This window comes from Diceros bicornis, chromosome 19 (genome assembly GCF_020826845.1).
Source record: "Diceros bicornis minor isolate mBicDic1 chromosome 19, mDicBic1.mat.cur, whole genome shotgun sequence".
Taxonomy (NCBI): domain Eukaryota; kingdom Metazoa; phylum Chordata; class Mammalia; order Perissodactyla; family Rhinocerotidae; genus Diceros; species Diceros bicornis.
In genome coordinates this window covers 8334934-8356989 of record NC_080758.1, presented here as the reverse complement: position 1 = coordinate 8356989, position 22056 = coordinate 8334934, and the positions used below count along the sequence as shown (strand labels likewise).

Genomic DNA, 22056 nt, shown 5'->3' with positions numbered 1-22056 from the left:
TTTTTTCTCAGTGTTTTAGTAGTCCTTCTCTGTTCCTTACTTCTTCTATACAGAATTGGTGGTCACTTTAGTTTGACCTCTGTCTGAAAGCTGTACTCTTTAACTCCCCTCCTCCCTCCTTTTATGTTTTTGATATCATATCTAACCTCTTTTTTGTACATTTGTATCCATTACATTCTAATCATGGAAATAAATAATTTTTCCTATTTATGGTCTTCTCTTTTCCCCTTAAATCAGTCCCTTTAACATTTCTTGTAGCACTGGTTTCTTGGTGACAAACTCCTTTAATTTTTGCTTATCTGGGAAAATTTTGATCTCTCCTTCCATTTTGAATGATAACCTTGCTGGGTAGAGTATTCTTGGCTGTAAGTTTTTTCCTTTTAGCACTTTAAATATACCATGCCATTCTCTTCTAGCCTGTAAGGTTTCTGCTGAGAAGTCAGCTGATAGCCTTATGGGGTTTCCTTTATATGTAACTTGACATTCTCTTGCAGCTTTTAGGATTCTCTCTTTATCTTTAATTCTGGACATTTTGATTATGATGTGTCTTGGTGTGGGCCTCTTTGGGTTTATCTTGTTTGGGGCTCTCTGTGCTTCCTGTACCTGGATGTCTGTTTCCTTCCTTAGGTTTGGGAAGTTTTCATCTATTATTTCTTGAAATAGATTCTCTGCCCCCTGGTCTCGCTCTTCTCCTTCCGGGACACCTATAACACGGATGTTAGTGCGCTTGATGTTGTCCCAGAGGTCCCTTAGACTGTCCTCACTCTTTTTAATTCTTTTCTCTTTTACCTGTTCACCTCGGGTAATTTCTTCTAGTCTTTCGTCCAGCTCACAGATCCGTTCTTCTGTATCCTCTACTCTGCTTTTGAGTCCCTCTAATGAATTTTTCATTTCCAGTATTGTATTTGTCATTTCTGATTGGTTCTTTGTTATATCTTCCATTTCTTTGTTGACATTCTCACTGAGTTCATCTATTCTTCTCCCCAGATCAGTGAGCATCCTTAACACTCTTAGTTTGAATTCCCTGTCAGGTAGGTTGCTCATTTCTGTTTCACTTAGTTCCTTTTCTGGGGTTTTGTCCTGTTCCCTTACTTGGAATGTATTCTTTTGCCTCCTCATTTTGCGTCTTTCCCTGTGCTTGTTTCTACGTATTAGGTAGGTCAGCTACGTCTCCTGCTCTTGGATAGGTGACCTTATGTAAGTGATGCCTTAGGAGGCTTCCAGTGTGCTTCCCTCAGTTCTCAATGTTCCAGGGGTGACCCCTATGTGGGCTATGTGTGTCCTTCTGTTGTGGCCTGTTTGCTCTCCCTGTAGGCGCCCAGGGAGGCTGAGTTATGCTCCTGGCCAGCTGTTGTTATGCTCAGATGCTTGTAGTTGTTGTGGGCCCTTCGTCTCTTTATCAGGTGTGGGGAGCCCCAGCACGGTTGGCTGTAAGTTCTAATACCACATTTGTGTTGCAGTATTTCTTTTAAGTGAGTAGGCCCCCAGCGTGGCAGGTTGTTAGGCTCAGGGCCTTACAGTTGCTGTAAGCCTCTAGCCTATTAGGTCTCTTGTCAGCTCTCTGAGGATTGCAGCTGGGTGGGGCTGGCCTCAGGCACAGGAGCACCCAATTGTTTCAGGCTTTGGAAGGTGGGGCAAACCTCCTATGTGGGTCTTTGAGAAGCACAAGTCTTCTGCAGCTGACAAGCCCTGTTGCCCACAGGTCCACACCACTGCCAACACAGTCCTGCCCCGTGTGAGCGCCCCGACCTCCCCAAGCGGACCCAGTCTCTCCACGGCGGGAGCCCCACACACTCTGCCACCGCCCCACACTCTCCACCCACTCCTTGTGCACACCCTGCCCGCTCAAGTCGGCTCAGTTGCCAGGCTGCAGAGAATCCAGTCACCAATCTATGCAGGCCCACACGTTGCCTGAGGGCTTGTTGTTGGGTGGGGCCAGTCTCTAGGGTGGGCTGTCTGCCCTGGCTGGGCTGGATTAAATCGGTGCTCTAGTGGTTGGGGCAGACCCTGGGCTAGCAGGCCTCAGGGAGAACTCCAATGGTGTCGGTGTCAGCATGCTTACACCAGGCCACAACAATGGCTGCCGCCAATGTCCCAGTCCCTGGAGAGGTCTCACCCCTCACTGAGATGCACTCAGGGCCTATTAGGTGAGTCTCTTGTCACCAAAGCACTGTGCACCTTTCTTTCTGGTGATTTTAGGATGCTTTCTGGAACGGGTGAGTTTGTGCGCGGGCCCTTTAAGAGCCAGTTTTAGTTTCTTTGTGAACCGGGTTTTCTGGGGGTGCTCCCCGATGTTTTAGTAGCAGGCACAGTCAGATATTACGCCGCTGGTCTCGATTGTGCTGGGTCCACAAAATGCCCACAGCGGGGGCGCTCCCGGCTCAGGGCCCCGCGCCTCCAGGGAGGCTGCGCACCTGTGAGCTGCTCCCGGCGGCCGTGAAGCTGGCGGCTTGTGAAGGCGGCGTTTTTCCTCTCCGGAAGGGGGTCTCTGCCTCTTCCACCTCAGTTAGGATTGTCCGTTGTTGCAGGAGTTCCTCTTATCCAGTTTTCAGTTCTGTCTCAGGGGTAATTTTTCCACGAGTGGTTGTAAATTGGCTGTGTCCACGGGAGGAGGTGAGTTCAGAGTCTGCCTACGCCGCCATCTTGACTCCGCCTGCTGATTTGGGATTTTTATCTCTGGGACTTTTTCTGAAATATTCCTGCTGATATTGTTATCAAAACCTGAAGAAATTTGCCTTCAAATCCTTATTTTCTTTTGATTACAGTAATTGTCTGAACAACGTAATACACCCATTGTGGAAACAATTTTGGTTTTTAAAATTTTATTTTCCCAAAGCAACATTACATTTATGGCTTATGAATATTTTACAGGTGAAAACATCAAAAAGAAAACATTTAAATGCAAATGTTAGTAATAATCTGAGTCAGTAGTGATGCTGAGCTCCGACTTTGTATTTCCTTCCAGATTTATCAACGATGCTGGTTAGTATTCAAGAAGGCTTCAAGCAAAGGTCCAAAAAGACTGGAGAAATTTTCCGATGAGCGTGCTGCGTATTTTAGGTGTTATCATAAGGTAAGACTCGATTATTGTATCTTTCCAGAAATCTATTCACAAGTAGGTAGCTTGAGTTCATGAGTCTGAAACCTTGTCTAGATTATTTAACAAAGCCACAAATAATACTTTTTTCTAAGGACAAAACATCTCTAAAATAATATCTACTTGCTAATTGCTTAAAATTATTGACTAACATAAAGTCACTCTTCTTGTTTCCTATTATTTGTTATTGTTGTTGTTTTCTAAATTTTCAATTTGCATACTAGACCCTCCTCCAAACATTGAAGCCCCCGATGGTAAGGGTTGGATCTCACTGTGTCTAGCACGCAGAGCCTGATACAGAGGAGATCCACGTCCAGCGCTTGGAATGTGGGTGAGGAGGGAGGGGAAGAAGCTGGGAAACCGGTGATTGGTGGAGGAGAAGGAAGCTCCACCCATTAGTTTATGTCTTTAAGTTTGGCGATTAAATTTAATTGAGACTTGCAGTTTTCTTAGTGGTAGTGAGACTGCCTCACTAAAAATAGTAATTGTGTGTTGAAATACACATTATATTGATATACATATCATTCAGGAGTAGAATATTAAGGTAAGTTCAAGGTATACTTACCATTTGGATTCACAAATTAGGCACGTCTTTCCCTTTACGTGGCCTGTGTTTTTCATGGTCCTTGTAAATGGGCAGCCTATGTATTTTCTCTTTTCATGAAAGTGTGTAAAAGACATGGTTAACACATCCTTTTGCCCAAGGCTCTAGTTATTCCCAAATTGAGAATATCTTCAGCTCAATACCCTCAGCCAAAGCCTTATAATGGCCTGCATGATCACATGATTCGAGTCCCTGTCACCTCTTACTTCATCTCTTGCCAGATCCCGTCTTACTCTGCTAGAGCACCCTGGGCTCCTTGCTTTCCCTAGAACATGTCACGTTCTCACCTTAAAACTTGTTTTTCCCTTTTTTTGAAATGTTATTCCCCCAGATAGCCACATAGCTCATTTCCTTACTTTGTTCAGGTCATTGCTCAAATTTCTGCTCTAATTGAGGCCATTCCATGACCCCATTATTTAAAATGGAATCCTTTGACACACCCCCTCCCACATCTCCTTTTATTTTTCTCTTTAGCACCTATTACTATGTAAATATTTATTTCATTATTTCTTATTATGTTCCTCCCATGACCACCATAAAATAGGGTCCACGAGGGCAGAGATTTTTGTTGGGGGGGAGGCATGGTTCACTATTAGTTATCAGTGCCTAACACATAGTAGACACTTTTGAAACTATTGATTGAAAAGCAATGGATATTCTCAATAGAGGAAATGGAATACATATAGATGTCTTTGTGTCACACTTTTATTTAGCTTACCAGAAGAATTCTGTAGTGGAGACATCTGAAACTAGGAAAAGGAATGTTGATTTGGATGGTATGGGGTGGATGGTGATGAGAGCAGAGAAAGCCAGGATTGGAAGGTTTTGGGGGGACAGACTCAAACGTAAAACCAAAGTGGATTGAAATGTTCCCCCCTTGAATGTGATACAAGTAAGGGGAGATTGAAGACAAACTTGCCCTATTTCAGGCTTCTACCTGCTGGTTTTGGAATTTAATATGTAAATCTTTAGGGAGCATGGTAAGCCACATTCTCTTTCATCTATAACAATCATTAACCAAAGTTCAAAGCATTAGAACGGAAGAATTATCTACAGTAAGCCTCCAAGCCCTTGATGAGTTCCTGTAGCCGATTCATCCTCCTTACTCTTTTAGATCTGATACATTTAGTATTAATCTCTTGGGGGCGGATAAAAAGCCAGAGTAACTCTGAGATATGCATTTTTTATCTAAATGCTGTGTAATTTATGAATCATGATAATAAAATACTGGGGTTATAAGTAGCGCACCGTGACCAGATTGCAGAGTTTGTTTGAATATAAATAAAGCAATTTCCAAAAGAAATGAAGAAGTGTACATTATGTTATTCGATCAATACAGAGATGGTGTGGCATATATAGATATATCCCTTGTGTGGGAAATCTGTAGCATTTATGAGAGCACAGTGCTTCTTTCATTTCATTTTTAAAGATATTATTAAGAAAAAAATGCCTGATTTTACATATCTGATTCTTATTAGAAATTTTAAAATAAGAAATTGACTGTAAGATTTTAAAACTTGGTGCCTTCCTCCCTGAAAATGTAGCTCAAGGTGCTTTCATACAAAAATTGGAAAATAAATATACGAATAATGCACATACAGAACAATTCATTTTTCATTTCTTTACCTCTTCCGTGAAGCACCCCTCAAGCACCCACAGCTGTCAGAGATGGCTGTGAATTTGATGAACTATAATTGCAACAATATTAAGACTCGAGTGACTTTAAATATAGTTCCTAACCTTCTTGTTAAAGGCAAGTTCACTGTTTTCGTTCAGGAAATCAAAGTTGCTCACACTCACCAGAATGCGTTAAGAGTTTCAATACATAGTTTTACTTCTTTGAGATGATCACGACTGGGAGGAATTGTAAGTGGGAGGAAGATCATCTATTGCTTTTGAGACCAAGGCAGATAGTGTGGCAAGAAGTATGCTGAACCCAGATTTGGGAAACCTGCTTTCTAATCCTGGCTTTGCCGCTATCTGTGTCTGGTAAGTCGCTTAACCTCTGTGTAAGGGTGACCTCTGTTAAAAGATAAACTGAGGCATATTAAAAACTTTAAGAATTTATGTGAGCAAAAATCGATTTGCATTGGGCAGCGCCAAACCGAAAGTGGTTAGGAACGCTCCACCGACAGGAGCTGGGGAAAGACTTTATATTATAGAGGAAAGTAAGGAGATTATTAATTGGTTATAACTTAAAGCCCTTGTTGGCTATTGATGATTGGCTGTCCCTACTGTTTTGATTTCGTAAACTCCAGGCATTTACTGGCTTAGATTTTGGTGTGCTTACATAGGCCACCATGGCATTAGAGCCACCTCAGTCTACTGGCCTTCTGGTTTAATTTAACACCTCAAAGGCAAGTCAGTCTTACCTTCTCCATCATTACACATTGCTGAGCCTGCAGGATTTGGTTCACCTTGGGCCAGAAGGATGATTCCAACCAATTCTCTAATACTACAGCATTTCCCAAAATGTGTGCTAGAGAGTGTGGCCAAGGAGACTTCTGGGAGGACCAGGGGTCTGTGGTCAAAGAAGTTTGGGACCTGCAACATTTCTGTCCCATTCTTGAGACTCCTAATTCACTGTAACTTATCACAGGTTCTGAGAAATCCTGCGATTGGGAAACCTGAGTAGCTTTGAGTCAGCATTTCCAAAACTGATTGGGCCATGGAGTTACCTTTTTTTAAAAAAAATATATGTCCCATGAAACAAGTAAATTTTATTCTAAGGAACACAGTTTTGATATGCTGCTTTTGTGTGTTACCTTGTTTATTAAATGTCTACTTGGCCCATTGTTATTTCAACAGGTAACAACTAAGGATAATTGTTCCTACTTCACCGAAATCATAAGATTAACTTGTCTATCAAATGAATACATGTTTGTGAATGTATTTGAAAAATGAAAGACCCTCCAACTGTGAAGAATAAAATCCATTATTATTGTTGTCATTCTGCCACATCCCTTTAGGCTTATTTGTTCTGTCATTCCATCCTACCTTAGAGACTGCATCACTTTTATACCTCCCAAGCCCAATGTCAGACCTTGTTCTCGGTTTCTGCAAACATAAGATTCCAGGTTCCTCACAGTGAGCTAATGTCCTAAAATTATTTCTCTGGAATTTCTGCCAATTTATCTTTTTTGCACGTGTGTGTGTATATCATAACTTTTTCCAGTGACTCATTCTTTTTTATGTAGCTTCTCCCTCTTCTAAAACGTTTCCTCTTCTGATGTGGCTGTCTACAATACATCATTTCAAAATTTTAAAATATGTCATAGCCTCTTTTTTCAATACTTTTACTACTTTGGAGTCATCCCCTCCTTGTGCAAGAAACTACCCACCAGGCCCTGTTCTGGAAGTTGCCTTCACTTATGCCAATGAGGACATGACTCTTTATATCTCCATAAATTAAATTATAGCTTATTATTCGGATGCTTTTCCAAAATGGTAAATGCTCCCATACCCACATTTCTAAGGCACAGGTAGAGTGGATAGATGGAGTTAACTGTAGTACTGGAACCACATGTTTCTGATTTAAGTACTTTTACTAATCAAGGCAGTACAGGTATGCACCGGTGTGCCAAAGACTCCTAAAACATGTTCAAAATTGAATTAACTATCTTTCCTACCCAGACTCGGTTCCTTTCTGGGGTTCCCTGTCCCAGTATATGGCACCAATACCCGTTCTGTTATTCACGTCAGAGGCCAAGGAGTCATCCTTGATTCATGCTCTTCCTTGTCCCCTCCCCTATCCAGTCTATCATCAGGTTTGCACAGGCTCTTCCCCCTGCATGGATACCCTTCCTTTCCTGGTCCGTGTGGCAGACATTATCCATCCCTCAGAATCTCTGCTGTGTCTCACCTCCCTGTGACTCTTCTTGACCCACTCGAGTTAGTCCGTCTGCCGGGCCCCTTCTTCATGGCCGCCCTGGTCACACTGAAAGCAGTGATCTGTTTTCATGTTGCTGGCAGATTCTTTGTCTGGTTGGTGCTGACCCGTTAGTCATACCCCTTCTTCTTTGGTGATGGACAGCTGGTTTTTGGTTTAGCACAGGGCTACCCAAAGTAAAGGCCCCTGTGCTGTGAGGCGAGGCCATGGGAGTAATCCTGGCCTAGGGAGTGCAAGCAGAGAAGGTACCATGTCCGTCATCTCTTTCTCTTCGCTGCTGATTGGAAAATGGACATAGCCATCTTGGCCCACCATACGGAGCAGTTGAGGATGGCCCGGCAGTAGGACATGTCCCGTAAGAGAAGTCCAGAGGAAGTGTCCAAAGCTCGTCTGCGCTCCTGACACCATAGGTCTTAGTCCGCTCAGGCTGCTGTAAGAAAATACCACGGACTGGGTGGCTCATAAGCAACAGACATTTATTTCTCACAGTTCTGGAGGTTGTAAGTCCAAGATCAGGGTGCCAGCACGGTCAGGTTCTGGTGAAGGCCCTCTTCGGGATGGCGGATTGCCAACTTCTCGCCGTGTCCTCATGTGGTGGAAGGGGCTAGGGAGCTCTCTTTTGTAGGAACAATAATCCCCTTCATGAGGGCTCCACCCTCATGACATAATCACCTCTGAGAGGCCCCACTTCCTAATACCATCATATTGGGCATGATATAGATTTTGGAGGAACACAGATATTCGGTCTATAACACCATAGGGCACCAGGCCAGCCCTAGACTATCTATCTCTGTATTTCTTTTATGTGAGAGGAATAAACTTCTATCTTGTTTGTTAAGCTTTTATGATTCTGGGTTTTCTATTGTGTGCAGCAGAGTTTAACCCTAACTAATGGAGATATAATAAATCTTGCTCACCATTCAGTACACCCTCCGTGGGGAATTCTGTTACTCGCAACCAGGAGTATCGGTATGACGACTTGCTGTTGGATTGTGAGTTCCTTGAAGACGGGAACTGTACTTTATTCAGCTTTGTGTCTTAAGGGCCCAGCATAGTGTCTGGCACGAAATAGCTGCTTTGGATCCCAAGGATGCTTAGGGCGCCCAGGAAATGATTTGCGGCCCAGTAATACAAGTCCTGCATAGTGGAAATGTTAGGACACCCTTTGGTATATTGAGAATAAAAAGGGCTGTGTGAATCATATGCCAAATTCTTTGCCATCTGAACTTCCTGCATGGTTTTGTCTTATGGAAAAGACTGTCTAATGAGGAAGACAGTTGTACAGATATTTAAATTTAAAAAAATCTATATAAAACATACACAAGGTTAAAAAAAAATCAAATTATATTGAAGGGCTTATAATGAAAATTGGCTTTTGCTTACTTCACCTCTGTCCTCCTGTTGTGGGCTGAATTGTGTCTCCCAAAAAGAACTGTTCAAGTCCTAACCGTTGGTACCTGTGAATTTCCTTATTTGGAAATAGGGTCTTTGCAGAGATAATCAAGTTAAGGTGAAGTTACTGGAGTTGGGTTGGCCCAATTCAATGGCTGGTGTCCTGATTAGAAGAGACACAGACACACAGGGAGAAGGTCATGAGAAGAAGGAGGCAGAGATTGGAGTGATGTATCTACAAGCCAAGGGATGCCAAAGATTGTGGGCAACCACCAGAAGTTGGGAGAAAAGCCTGGAACAGATTCTCCCTCAGAAGCTTTGGTAGGAACCAACCTTGCTAACACCTTAGTTTTGGACTTCTGGCCTCCAGAGAGAAGACATTTCTGTTGTGTCTTGAACAAGGTTTATGGTGCCTTGTTACAGCAGCCCCAGGCCTGGGAAGCTAATACACCTCCCCAGGCCTAAACAGCAGCTTCGTTTCTTGTTTTCATTTTCCTGGTAGTTGTTTCTGTAACTCTAAACTATATATTTATACCTCTCTTTCTTATTTTATCAGCTTCGAACGTTATCAACAGATTCCCCAACTTTAGGAAGTTAATGATTTGGCTTATTTATTACAATTCTTCACCAACTCTTCTTTCCTTTTCCTTATGAATACTGATGATGACATTATTTTAAAGAACTGTTCTGCTGATTATATGTGTGCCATTCAACACCATACTTAAACCCCTGTGCTTTTCCCATCAATGTTATAAAGTATTTCTTGACGTGCAACCTCATACGATGAAAGTGGTGTTCCCTGTACCCTGTACTTCTCTCTTCTCTAACTTGTCAGCTCCTTCTTTCACATTATCCAACTCCAGGTTACTGTCGTCTTATAGAAATGTGAGCCTACAGTTGTCACATATTCCACTGTTTCAAGAGAAACTGGAAAATATAAATTTTTTTAGTGAACGCTAGTATTTAAGTGTATTTTTTTGTGTGTGTGTGTGAGGAAGATCAGCCCTGAGCTAACATCCATGCCAATCCTCCTCTTTTTTGCTGAGGAAGACTGGCCCTGGGCTGACATCTGTGTCCATCTTCCTCCACTTTATATGGGACGCCACTACAGCATGGTTTGACAAGCGGTGCCTTTGTGCACACCCGGGATCCGAACCTGGGCCGCCAGCAGCGGAGTGCGAGCACTTAACCGCTGCACCGCGGGGCCGGCCCCTAAGTGTATTTTTTTAATACAACATAAGCCAGATCAAACATTTCTCTGTGTTGAATTGAACTGCAAGCTCCCTCCCCCATTTCTTTAAATCTCTGAGTTGCTGCTTGAACAAATAGTAGAAAGAGAAAGTGATAATCTTGCCAGGAGTCCACATGGGACGCTATAGTTAGTAGGTCTGCTATTTTAATAGGTATAAATTACAAACGAAACTGTCATAATATTTTGTGATGAACCTAGCCTCTTATTTTCTTTCAGTTATTTGTATCAGTTTAGGTATATACATGCATTATGATAAAAAACATCAGACACTTCAGCTGTAAAAGATTTTCATCAGAGCCACACATATTCTTCATGAAATATTATTTTAGTCAAAAATACCATTAAAACCGTCAAAGATAAATTTGTTCTCTACGCCTCCTCTTCAAGAGCGCTCTAATTGTGATTGGAAAGCTGAATGTTGTTATATGCCAGAATGACAGGTTTCAAGGAAGATGCAAAGAACCAAGTCAGAGAGAAAGACTAAGTATATCGTGGAATATGGCCAAGATTCAAGATTGAAGGTGGGTCAGTCCATGTTGTAACATCTACTACGGCGTGAGTCACGGACACTGGGTCATGTATCACCTGTGAGTTGCAAGTACAAGATGGTTTCAAACCTCGGCCTTTGAAGGAATTTTTTTTTGAGGCTTCCAGTCACCCTTAGAATAATATCAAGACTCGTTGCTGTTGCCACAGACTACAAAGCCGTGTGTGATTCTGCTCCAGCACACACCTCAGACTGTCCTCTGCCACTTGGCACCTTGCTACATCTGCCTCCTTTCACTCTTGATCCACCTCAGGACCTTTGCACTTGCTGTTCCTTTGGTCTGCAAAGCTTGTCTCCGTGGTTTCTTCTCTTCCTTTAGATATTATATCAATGTCATTGCCTCTAAAAGGCTATATTTGAACACTCCATGCAACTCTGAATCACATTTCTTTAGTATATACATTGCATTTATCACTACTGAAATTATGTCCCTCATGTAATTTTACACTTGATTACTGCTAGTTGACAGTAAGCTCCAGGAAGCCAGGGATCCTGTATTGTGTGTTCAGCTCTGTGCTCTCAGCATCTTTATCCATATAGGGAATATAATAAGCATTCATTAAATGGTGGTTGAATTTGCGATGGAAGGAGACTGGTACACCATCAGTTTTGGGTCAGAAAGGCCATTCACTACATTTAACTTCTCTGTGCCTTAAATTCCTAATCTAGAAAGTGAGAATAAGGATAGCAGGACTGACCTCATAAAGTGGATGTGAACATTTAAAAAAATAATGCAAGACAAGCACTTTACACTTTTCTTGACCCATTATAAGCACTTAGTGATAAATTATTAATAAAATTTCTTTAAAATACTGTGCTTTTGGACAATACCATTTATGCTAGTGGTTTTCCTTTGGTCATCTTAAAAGTTAGTATTTATTGAGGGGTTACTTAGTCCCAGTAGACACTGAGGAAAGTGCTTCAGATCTATTAACAATTCAATCCCATAACACTCCTATGAGATGGGGACTGTTAATATCCCCATTTCACAGATGAGGAAACTCAGGATGAGTGAAGTTGAGGAACATGCCCAAGATTATACAGTTGGGAAGTGGCAGTTAGAGTTTGAGCCCAACATTCTGGCTCCACAGCCCATGTTCTTAATAACCATGGTACACTGCCTCCCTGGCACAGAATCTTTACTTCGCATGATACTTTAAACAGACGGCCCTATATTTAAATAGATAAAAGAAAGAGCTGTTCTCACAGAAGCAGGAACGGAGGATGGGGAAGGGGAAGAGAGATCCAGACGTTCACTCTTACCCCACTCTTTCCCGCATTCCCAGGGGCTCGTAGAACTATTCCAGGGGACACATTTGAAAACCATTTGTTTAAAGTTTTTTAAATACACTCTATTTTAAGATGATTCTAGATTCATATGCAGTTGTAAGAAATGACGGAGAGAGAACGTGTATCCTTTATTCAGTTTCCCTCAATGGTAACATCTTATAAATCTAAAGTGCATACAATATCTCAACCAGGAAATTGACATTGATACAATCCACTAAATTTATTCAGATATCCCCAGTTTTACTTGTACGCGTGTGTGTATGTGTGTGTGTGTGTGTTTAGTTCTATACAGTTTCATCACCTGTAGGTTTTTGTATCCACCACTATAGTCAAGATACAGAGCAATTCCATCTGCCAAAGGATCTGTTGTGTTACCATTTTATAACCACATCCCCCCAGTCCTCTACCCCAGCAGGCACCAGCGCTAATGTGTTTTCTATAATTTTTTATTTTCAAGAATCGTGCAGTATGAAACCTTTTGGGATTGGCTTTCTTCACTTGACATAATTCCCTTGAGATTCATCCAGGTTGTTGTGTGTATCAATAGTCCATTCCTTTTTATTGCTAAGCATATTCCATAGTATGGATTGCTGCAGTTTGTTTACATCCACCCATTGAAGAACATCTGGGTTGTTTTTAGTTTTTGCTTGTGACAAATAAAGCTGCTATGAACATTCATGTACATGTTGTTGTGTGAATGTAAGTGTTTATTTCTCTGGGGTAAATTTCCAAAACTGAAATTGTTGGGTCATATGGTAGCTGCATGTTTAGTTTTATAAGAAACTGCCAAGCTGTGTCACAGAGTAGCTGTGCCATTTTACATTCCCACCAACAATAATGAGTCACCCAGTTTCTCTGCATCTTTACCAGCATTTGGTGTTGGCACTATTTTTATTTTTGTCATTTTGATAGTGATATCACATTGTGGTTTTAATTTGCATTCCTTAATGGCTGATGATGTTAAACATATTTTCATGCACTTATTTGCCACCTGTATATCTTTTCCTATGCAATATCTCTTTGTGTATTATACCCATTTTTAATTGGATTTTTTTTTTTTTTTTTACTATTGAGTTTTGGGAGTTGTTTATATATTCTAGACAGTAGTCCTTTGCGAGGTATGTGGTTGCAAATATTTTCTCCCATTCTGTAGCTTATCTTTTCATCTTTCAGCAGAGTATTTTGCAGAACAAAAGTTTTAATTTTGTTGAGGTCCAGTGTTTGAATTTTTACTTTTGTGGATCATGCTTTTGGTGTCAAGTCTCAGAATTCTTTGCCTAGCCTTGGATCTTGACCATTTTCTCCCTGTTTTTTAATTCTAAAAGTTCTGTAGTTTTAAGTTATACGTTTAAGCCCATGATTCATCTTGAGTTTAATTTTTGTATAGGATGTGACATGTAGGTTGAGTTTCATTCTTTTTACCTATGGATGTCCAATTATTCCAATACCATTTGTTGGAAAAAAGTTATTCTTTTCCCATTGAATTGCTTTTGCACCTTTGTCAAAAATCATTTGGGTATATCAGCCTGAGTCTATTCCTGGGTTCTTTGTTCTTTTCCATTGAGCTATGTATCTATCACTCCGCTAATATCATACTTTCTTGATTACTGTAGATATATACTAATCCTTAATATTGGGTAGAATGATTCCTTCCACTTTATTCTCTTTTTCAAGGTTGTTTTAGCTGTTCTAGTGGTTCTGCCTTTCCACAAAATTTTAAATGAAGCTTGTCTATGCATATAGAAAACCCATGTTAGGATTTTGAAAATAATTATATTAAACCTATAGATCAAATTGTGGGAGAACTGACATCTTTTCTATGTCAAGTCTTTCAATTCATGAACGTGGTATGTCATCCATTTATTTGAATCTTCTTTAACGTCTTTCATCAGCATCTTGTAATGTTCAGTCTGCATATCCTGTACATGCTTTGTTAAGTTTACCTGATTATTTCATTTAATTTGGATTAAATTTAAAGCCTTTTGAATTAAAACTTAACTTCTGTAGAATAGTCACTTTTTGACCTATAATCTGATAAAACAATAATCCAGTTTAAATGATTTTTTTCCTATCCCATGATTATGTGACTAATCATTTGAAATGCTTAGTTTTCCTTAGATTTTGGAAGGAACCTCAGGTTTTTGAGGGTTTATGAAAATTTAATCTGTTTAGTCTGTTGCTGGTGTATTAGTTTGTTTGACTTAGTTTATATTCTTAGGAAACACACATATACACCTAGCAAAATAAGAGGAACAAGATAAAAACAAACTTAGCTGCAAAGTTCATTGATTGTAAATGCTTTTTTTTCCCCCCCATTCCTATGTATTTCTTACATGAATTTCTTAAAAGCATATATCTCTAGGGCTTGATTTATGTGAGTTCATATTTGTGTATATGTGGAAACACTTGACTATAATCTTAATTACACACGGAAGGTCTCTGTAAATGGTGTCAAAGGAAAAAGAGTAGATTTTCTCGAGTTGTTGAAAAATTAGTCAAATGGTGTTTGAGTGTGGGAGAAATTATAGGATATTGTTGGCCAAGTGAGTTACTGCTCAAGGAGTTGTGTTGACAAAGGATGGAGATCTGCTTACCTCATTTAAAAATATCTTTCAGATTTCTTCCTCTTTTTTCTCTTCACTTTTCTTATTGTGTTTGAATCATAACCATCATACATTTTCCTTGTAACAAAGCTAAGCAATTCTGAAATGTATGGAGTCAAATGAAAGAAAATAATCCTTTCTTGGACCCTAGTCCCTATTCTCAGAAAAACATGCTGATAGATTAATGTGTACTTTTCAGAGTCTTTTCTCTATATATACACAAATAGAAACATATTCTCACATATGTATAGATCGCATTTTTAAAGCAAATGGAGTAGTTCAGTACATACTATACGTATTGTGTTTAAGGAGACCATAAATACAGATTCCCGCAAGACACTTGGATGAGGACATAGTCCTCGCATAGCTTTTAGTAGCAATTCCTTTCACATTCAAAATATTCTGGTTTATGAGATAAAATAAATAGTCACATTAATTATACCTTTCCCTCACATTTTGACTTAATTCTAAGTCAACAATTAGTGGCTACGCCTCATTAATTTAACAGCTCTAGAGTACTCTTTAATATCGATACACCATAGTCTACTTAAAAAAGACCCAAATTGATGGACAAAAAACATTCTAGTTTTTTACTAATACAAATTCTATTATGGTGAAAAACTTGTGCATCTGTCTTATGTGCTCATGCTAATCTTTTTGGAAGAAAAACTCTTCGGAGTAAAATTGTCAGGTAATATCCTGTATCTTTAACATTTTTGTTGCTATTGCCGAATTGTGTCCAGATAGGTTATACAAAACCACACACTTGCCGACAGCTTAGGCTAGTGTCCTTCACTCCACATGCCATTCTTTCTATAAAGTTCAGATGCCAACTTTTCAGTGTAAGCACCTTTTTTTGTGTGTCTGGCTTTTTAATTTTTATTTATTTATTTATTTATTTATTTTTAATTTTATTTATTTATTTATTTTCCCCGCAAAGCCCCAGTAGATAGTTGTATGTCATAGTTGCACATCCTTCCAGTTGCTGTATGTGGGACGCGGCCTCAGCGTGGCCAGAGAAGCGGTGCGTCGGTTCGCGCCCGGGATCCGAACCCGGGCCGCCAGCAGCGGAGCGCACGCACTTAACCACTAAGCCACGGGGCGGCCCTATTTTTAAGGATGAGACGATGAGCAGATTATTTGAGTTATTTCACATGAACAAATAAAGATCCACTCTTCAAGGAGACAGTCTAAATTTATAACTCAGACAGGCACGAGTCCAATTTATTTTAAGTGACCAAGGGCATGTAGATATTTTTGGAAAGAATGAAACCATCTATATGGGGGTTGGGATATAACTGTCTAGACTGGTTCTTTCTTAAGTCTTTTATAAAATGTTTGCTTAAACTGCTGTGTGCAAGGTCCTGAGGAGAGACTTGTGGACAGAAATGTTTTGTGCTGACAGCTTTTGATTAGAATTGAGCATGTCTCTCCTTATTTGCCTGTCCCTGCTCACTGGCACTGTGTCCTAAAACCATTGGTGCTTATTTTAGGAAAGACGATATGAAAAAGTTGAAACATTTATAAGAGGTCTTTTGGAAATTTTTAACAGAAATGTTTATAGAGTATTTTAGAGTACTCTGAAAATTTCAACAGATAATAACAATAATAATGCAATTGGTTATTTTATTAATACTTCAGAAAACATTATGGACCCAGAAATGGATTGCTTTCATATTACTTTTATTTTCAAAAACAACCTATGAAAGTTAAAGGGGTTGGGCTGGCCGCGTGGCTTAGCGGTTAAGTGCGCGCGCTCCGCTGCTGGCGGCCCTGGTTCGGATCCCAGGCGCACACCGACGCACTGCTTCTCTGGCCATGCTGAGGCCGCGTCCCACATACAGCAACTAGAAGGATGTGCAGCTATGACATACAACTATCTACTGGGGCTTTGGGGGAAAAAACAAATAAATCAAATTAAAAAAAAAAAAAAAGAAAGTTAAATGGGCTTATATGTCTTCATTTCCAGTAGGATAATGGCTTTAATTTTTTTTTTTTTGAGAATGGAGTAATTTGAAGCTTCTGCGGAGCTTTGCAATTTGCATATACAAAGTGAATTGCTCGCTTAATTCATTCAGTTCCACAAGGGGAAAAATAATTAGGATACAGCCTACAAAAGCAAGATGGCAAATTGCCTTTAGGTAACGGACTCGTTTTCACTCTGTAAACATAAATAAATCATCATCTGTAAATTACCATCAGTAAAAGAAGGGGAAAAATTGGAAATCAAATCCTTGTTTTCTTAAATGGCTTTTGACTTTGCAGCACACCAGAAACATACTTAGTATTCCCACACAATTCTGGTAGTTGCATAATTCTGATAGGAATGTACCAGTTCCTCAAGGGAATGTACTTTAAAAAATCCAGTTGTATTAATCTTCCCTTGAAACACCAGAAGAAATTTCAACAGTTTCTCCATCTAGTTACAAAATAATCCATTTGGAAAATTGACTTGTGCAATTTGTAATTGTTTTCCAAGTTGTTAGTGCAAAACTATATCAGTAGCAAATTAAACTTTTCAAGTATGGCCACTTTGTTAATCGCTGGCTGTTAAACATTTATTTCAATGAATACTATCATTTATGATGAATAAGACATCTGGAGCATGGCTTTAAACAGCCAAACTTTTGGCAGTCCTGTTTTTGGAATTCCTAATTGGATGACATACTTAAAGATTTATCAGAAATTAGGAGAGAGTTGAATATTTCATTCCTTTGATGGAGTCATAGTACTTTGCGTTTTTTATACTCAGAAAACTAGAAACCAAGAACTGTACAGTAATTAAGTAGCTCAAGTCTCTCCCTGTCCTTTCACTCCTCCTGTTCTAACCTAAGCTAAAGTCATGATCAGTTACTGCCTGATTGTCTGCTGGCCTCTCTGGACCTCATCTCTGCCCTCAGATCATGCTCGCATCCTTCCCATGGTTAAGGCCTCCATGTATGGCAAGCCAGCTGCACACTGCTCAACTCCAGGGGGCGCCATTCTCATCCATTTCATGTGAATGGCACTCTGTAGTTGCATGATGCATCAGCCTTGTTCATTGTCTGCTTATACCATAACAGGGTTTCTCAACCTCAGCATTATTAACATTTTGGTTGTGGGGGCTGTCCCGTGCGTTGTAGGATGTTTAGCAGTGTCTCTAGCCTCCGCTCGTGCGGATACCAGTAGCACCCTTCCAATTTTGACAACCAAAAATGTCTCCAGGGGCCGGCCCGGTGGCGCAAGCGGTTAAGTGCGCGCGCTCCGCTGCGGCGGCCCGGGGTTCGCTGGTTCGGATCCCGGGCGCGCACCGACGCACTGCTTGGTAAGCCATGCTGTGGCGGCGTCCCATATAAAGTGGAGGAAGATAGGCACAGATGTTAGCCCAGGGCCGTCTTCCTCAGCAAAAAAAAAAAAGAGGAGGATTGGCGGATGTTAGCTCAGGGCTGATCTCCTCACCAAAAAAAAAAAAAAAAAAAAAAAAAAAAAAAAAAAAATGTCTCCAGATGTTGCTAAATATTTCCCCATTGGGACAAGAGGAGTGCCAAATCACTCCCAGATTGAGAACCACTGGTCTACTTTCTAATACATAGATGTGACCATTCCATTTATCTGGTTAAAACCTTTTAACAGATGCTCTTCAGACCTCATGATTGTCACTGATCTCCTGATGGCAGCACACCGGGCCCTTTAGATCTCGCCCTGGTTCAACTACTCCAGCTTCATGCTTTGTCTGTTTCCCGTTGCCGCCTGCCTCACTATCACTCTTCCCCATGTTTTTATCCCACCAAACTGCAGTTTCATGATTGTGCATATGTGGTTTCTTCTCCCTGGAAATTCGTCTTTCCTTTCTTTGCCTCATCAACCCTTGCTCATCCTTCATGACCCACCTTAGGAATAACAAGCCCTAACTCAGGAATAATGGCCTCTCTGATCCTTTTCTGTATATTCATTTGGTGGTTTAGTAAAGCGTAGTTAGATTATCTGTGTTTGAATCCCAGCTCCCCTATTTGCCAGCTGTGTGAACAAATTAACCTCTGTAGACCTCGGCACTCTTATATGTACAATGAGAATATAATAGTGCCAGCTAGCTAGAGAGGTTGTGAAAAAATTAAATAACATAATCAATACGAAGTGCTTAGAACCCAGTATCTGGCCCATAATTAAGAGTCTGCGTGCCTGGAGTCAAATCCTGCCTCTGCCACTGGTCGGGAATTGTCCAACCCTGGGCGTGTTAATGACATCACTGTGCCTCAGTGTGCTTGTCTTTACAACGGAGATGACGATAACGTCCACCTCGGGGTAGAGCTGTCACTTAACGTGAGCTTATTGAGGGTGTGCGCCATGTGAGGCTCAGTTCTTGGCACCAGAGATGTAACAGAGAACAAAGCGGAGACTCCCTGCCCCTGCTCTAATGAGGAAGAGATGGACATAAAGGAAATTTATAAGTAAAATATGCAGTGTGTTGGTGTGACTGATAAATGCTAAGGAGGAATTAAAGCAGGGAAAGGGGATGGGAAGCATGGGATGAGAGTGTAGCAGTTTTAGTGGAGTAATCAGAAATGGTGTCATTGAGAAGATAATACGTGAGGAGCTGAAGATGGGGCGGGAGTGAGTCATGGGGATAACTAGAGGAAGAGTGTTTCCAGACAAAAAAAGCAGATGCAAGCTTTTCTTGCTTGATGGGACTGAAAAGACCACCTACATGAAATGGACTTCAGTTGGGCTTTTAAGATAAGGAAAACCATAAGTTGTGCACTACCTTTATTTCAGTGGAGTTGCGTCTCCTCAGTATAATGACCTCCAGCGTCACAAGAGGGAGTGTATGGGAACACTCTGAAAGTTTCGAAGAACTGTTCACTAGATAAGCAGGACTTCTGTGCTGACTTCAGTGTGTGGCTGTATTTCTTCCAGCTATGGAAAGAAATCCGTTTCTCTTAGAGGAACTCGGAGTGTGTGGGAGGGAAACACGCGGTTGGAATATATCTTGAGAAAAGTGAATCAGAGTTTGTTCAGACTGATTTTCAGGCAGTGCCATCCAACATAACCACAGGCTGGAGCCAAAGAGCACCCCACCGACCAGGTAGCCTTCTGTCACTTCCTGCACTGGTCCAGGAGAGGCGAGCTGGACCGCCTTCACCATCTGCCTCGAGTCTCTGGTGAGGGAAGGATGCCTCTGTGCAGGGGGAGGATCTGAAGACCCTGCTAAGATGGTATGCACGTGCCACCAAAAGCCTTGAGAAGCGAAGAATCGCCAGCATCCCTTCTCAACGTGCTCTATTTGTGTCACCTAAGTGGACCCGCATATTCACCTGTGTAAGATTTTCTTCAGACCCTAAATAACTACAATTAGAAGTTGCAGTTGTGATAACAGCCAGCTGGCTGTCCCTGCTGAAATGTCTGTGAAGATGCTGCTGATGGTGTCAAGTCACAAATGGCATGGTTCCCTTCTCGAGTAAGCTACTCAATTGTGTACGACAGCTTGTTTATTGACAAATCTAAGTTAAAAACTAAGGATGAAGATGCCCGACCGTATAAGGAGTGTATGGTGGGCAATTATATCAGCTAAACATACAGAGTAAATTCTAGATAGTTGAACTCACTCATGTGATTAAATGCAGTAGTTACGAATTTTTGAAGTAATAAATGAATAGTAGTGATTCTAGTAATATTCATGACCTGTATTTCCAGCTTACTTTATTAAAAAGCAGTATGAGGGTGGGAACAGAAAAAGCATCCTCAGTCAATATTTATCTTCAATCTGGCAGTCATGAATTGATAAATCATAATTGACAAACCAGTTGGATTAAAAAGAATAGTATTTTGGGGCTGGCCCGGTGGTGCAGCGGTTAAGTGCATGCGCTCTGCTTTGGCGGCCCGGGGGTCTCAGGTTCGGATCCGGGTACGCACCGACGCACCACTTGTCAAGCTGTGGCGGCATCTCATATAAAGTAGAGGAAGATGGGCACGAATGTTAGCCCAGGGCCAATCTTCCTCAGCAAAAAAGAGGAAGATTGGCATCGGATGTTAGCTCAGGGCTGATCTTCCTCGCAAAAAAAAAAAAGAACAGCATTTTAATGCAGATAAGAGTCTTCAGAGGATGCTGAGACAATTCCCTGAAAGGTGGTTGTGGAACAGAATCTTCACATGATGCCAAAGTATCACCCAGTTGTAACTACAAATAGAAAAATGGCTATTTACTATGGAGAGAAATGACGGCTACCTCCAAGTGATCAAACCGAGCCTCATTTATGGAGGGATGTTCTGACACTGTGTGCCTCCTGATCTGGTGCACTCTGAAGTCCACATAACTTACAAAGCATTCTTAACAGAAATGTTATTTGAATCTCATCAAGCCTTTAGATGTGACTTCCATTTCAGAAGAAATACAGAGAATAGAAAAATTAAGGGCACCATGAATAAACAAACATATCTAGAATATGAAACCTTCTACAAAAATCTGACATGATCTTTTCAAAATGGTAGTTTCATTTCCAAAATGGAGGACTCTTCTAAATTAAATAAGACTCAAATAAGAAGAAATGCAATGCGTACATCTTCATTGGATCCCGGGTTGAGTGATGGCCGAGGGTTATGGGCACAGCTCTAAAGGACATTTTGGGGACTTTCAGGGAACTTTGAATATGGGATGGAAATTAGATGATACAGGGAATGCTTGCATGTTTTCTTAGTTGTGAAAATAGCATTGAGGTGATGTGGGAGAACATTGTTATTTATAAGAAATATTTGGTAAAGTTGGAGGGATGATGTGTGTTTATGCCTGCAGTCTACTTTCAAATAGTTCAGCAAAACCGTGTGTGTACGCAAGTGTGTAAGTATGCGCACACATACAAACACTCATATATTTATACGTAAAGAGAGGTAAAGCAAATAAAATAAAGATGTCAAAATGTTAATTATTGAATCTAGGTGCTTGGTGTACATTGTATTATTTCAGCTTTTCTGTGTTTGAAAATCTTCAAAATAAAATTTTGGAAATGAAAATGATGAACATAGAATTTCTGGAGCAAAAAGCAGGAGGCAAAAAACAAAGAAAATTTTTGTTTAAAAAAATGAGGCATAAAGGAATTAGAAAGGATAAAAGAGGACTGGAAAAATTCCCAAAATGTCAATCATAAGAATTAATTTAAGTTGATTGAACACTTGTATCAAAAGAAAATGGCTTAGATTGAATAAAAATGTAATAATCCAATATATGTTTCTTAAAATCAGATAATATGTTTCTACAAGAGAGATATCTAAAATGAAAGCAGAGAAAAAATTTAAAAACAGAAAACAGTCATCCACACAATAGAATACTACATAGAACCCAGAACTTCTTATATTATGTGACAGCATGGATGAGTCTCACAGACATGATGTTAGGTGAAAGAATCCAGACA

At 40.5% G+C, this 22056-nt stretch overlaps 1 protein-coding gene across 3 annotated transcripts in view; it reads left to right on the top strand.

Annotated features, from left to right (window-relative positions):
• DOK5 (docking protein 5) overlaps positions 1-22056 on the top strand; it is a 158806-nt gene that overhangs the window by 70474 nt on the left and 66276 nt on the right. For all 3 annotated transcript variants that reach the window (XM_058562440.1, XM_058562442.1, XM_058562443.1), the window contains exon 2: positions 2966-3073. In XM_058562440.1, coding sequence (XP_058418423.1) covers positions 2966-3073 — 108 coding nt within the window. The remainder of the gene's footprint in view (positions 1-2965; positions 3074-22056) is intronic.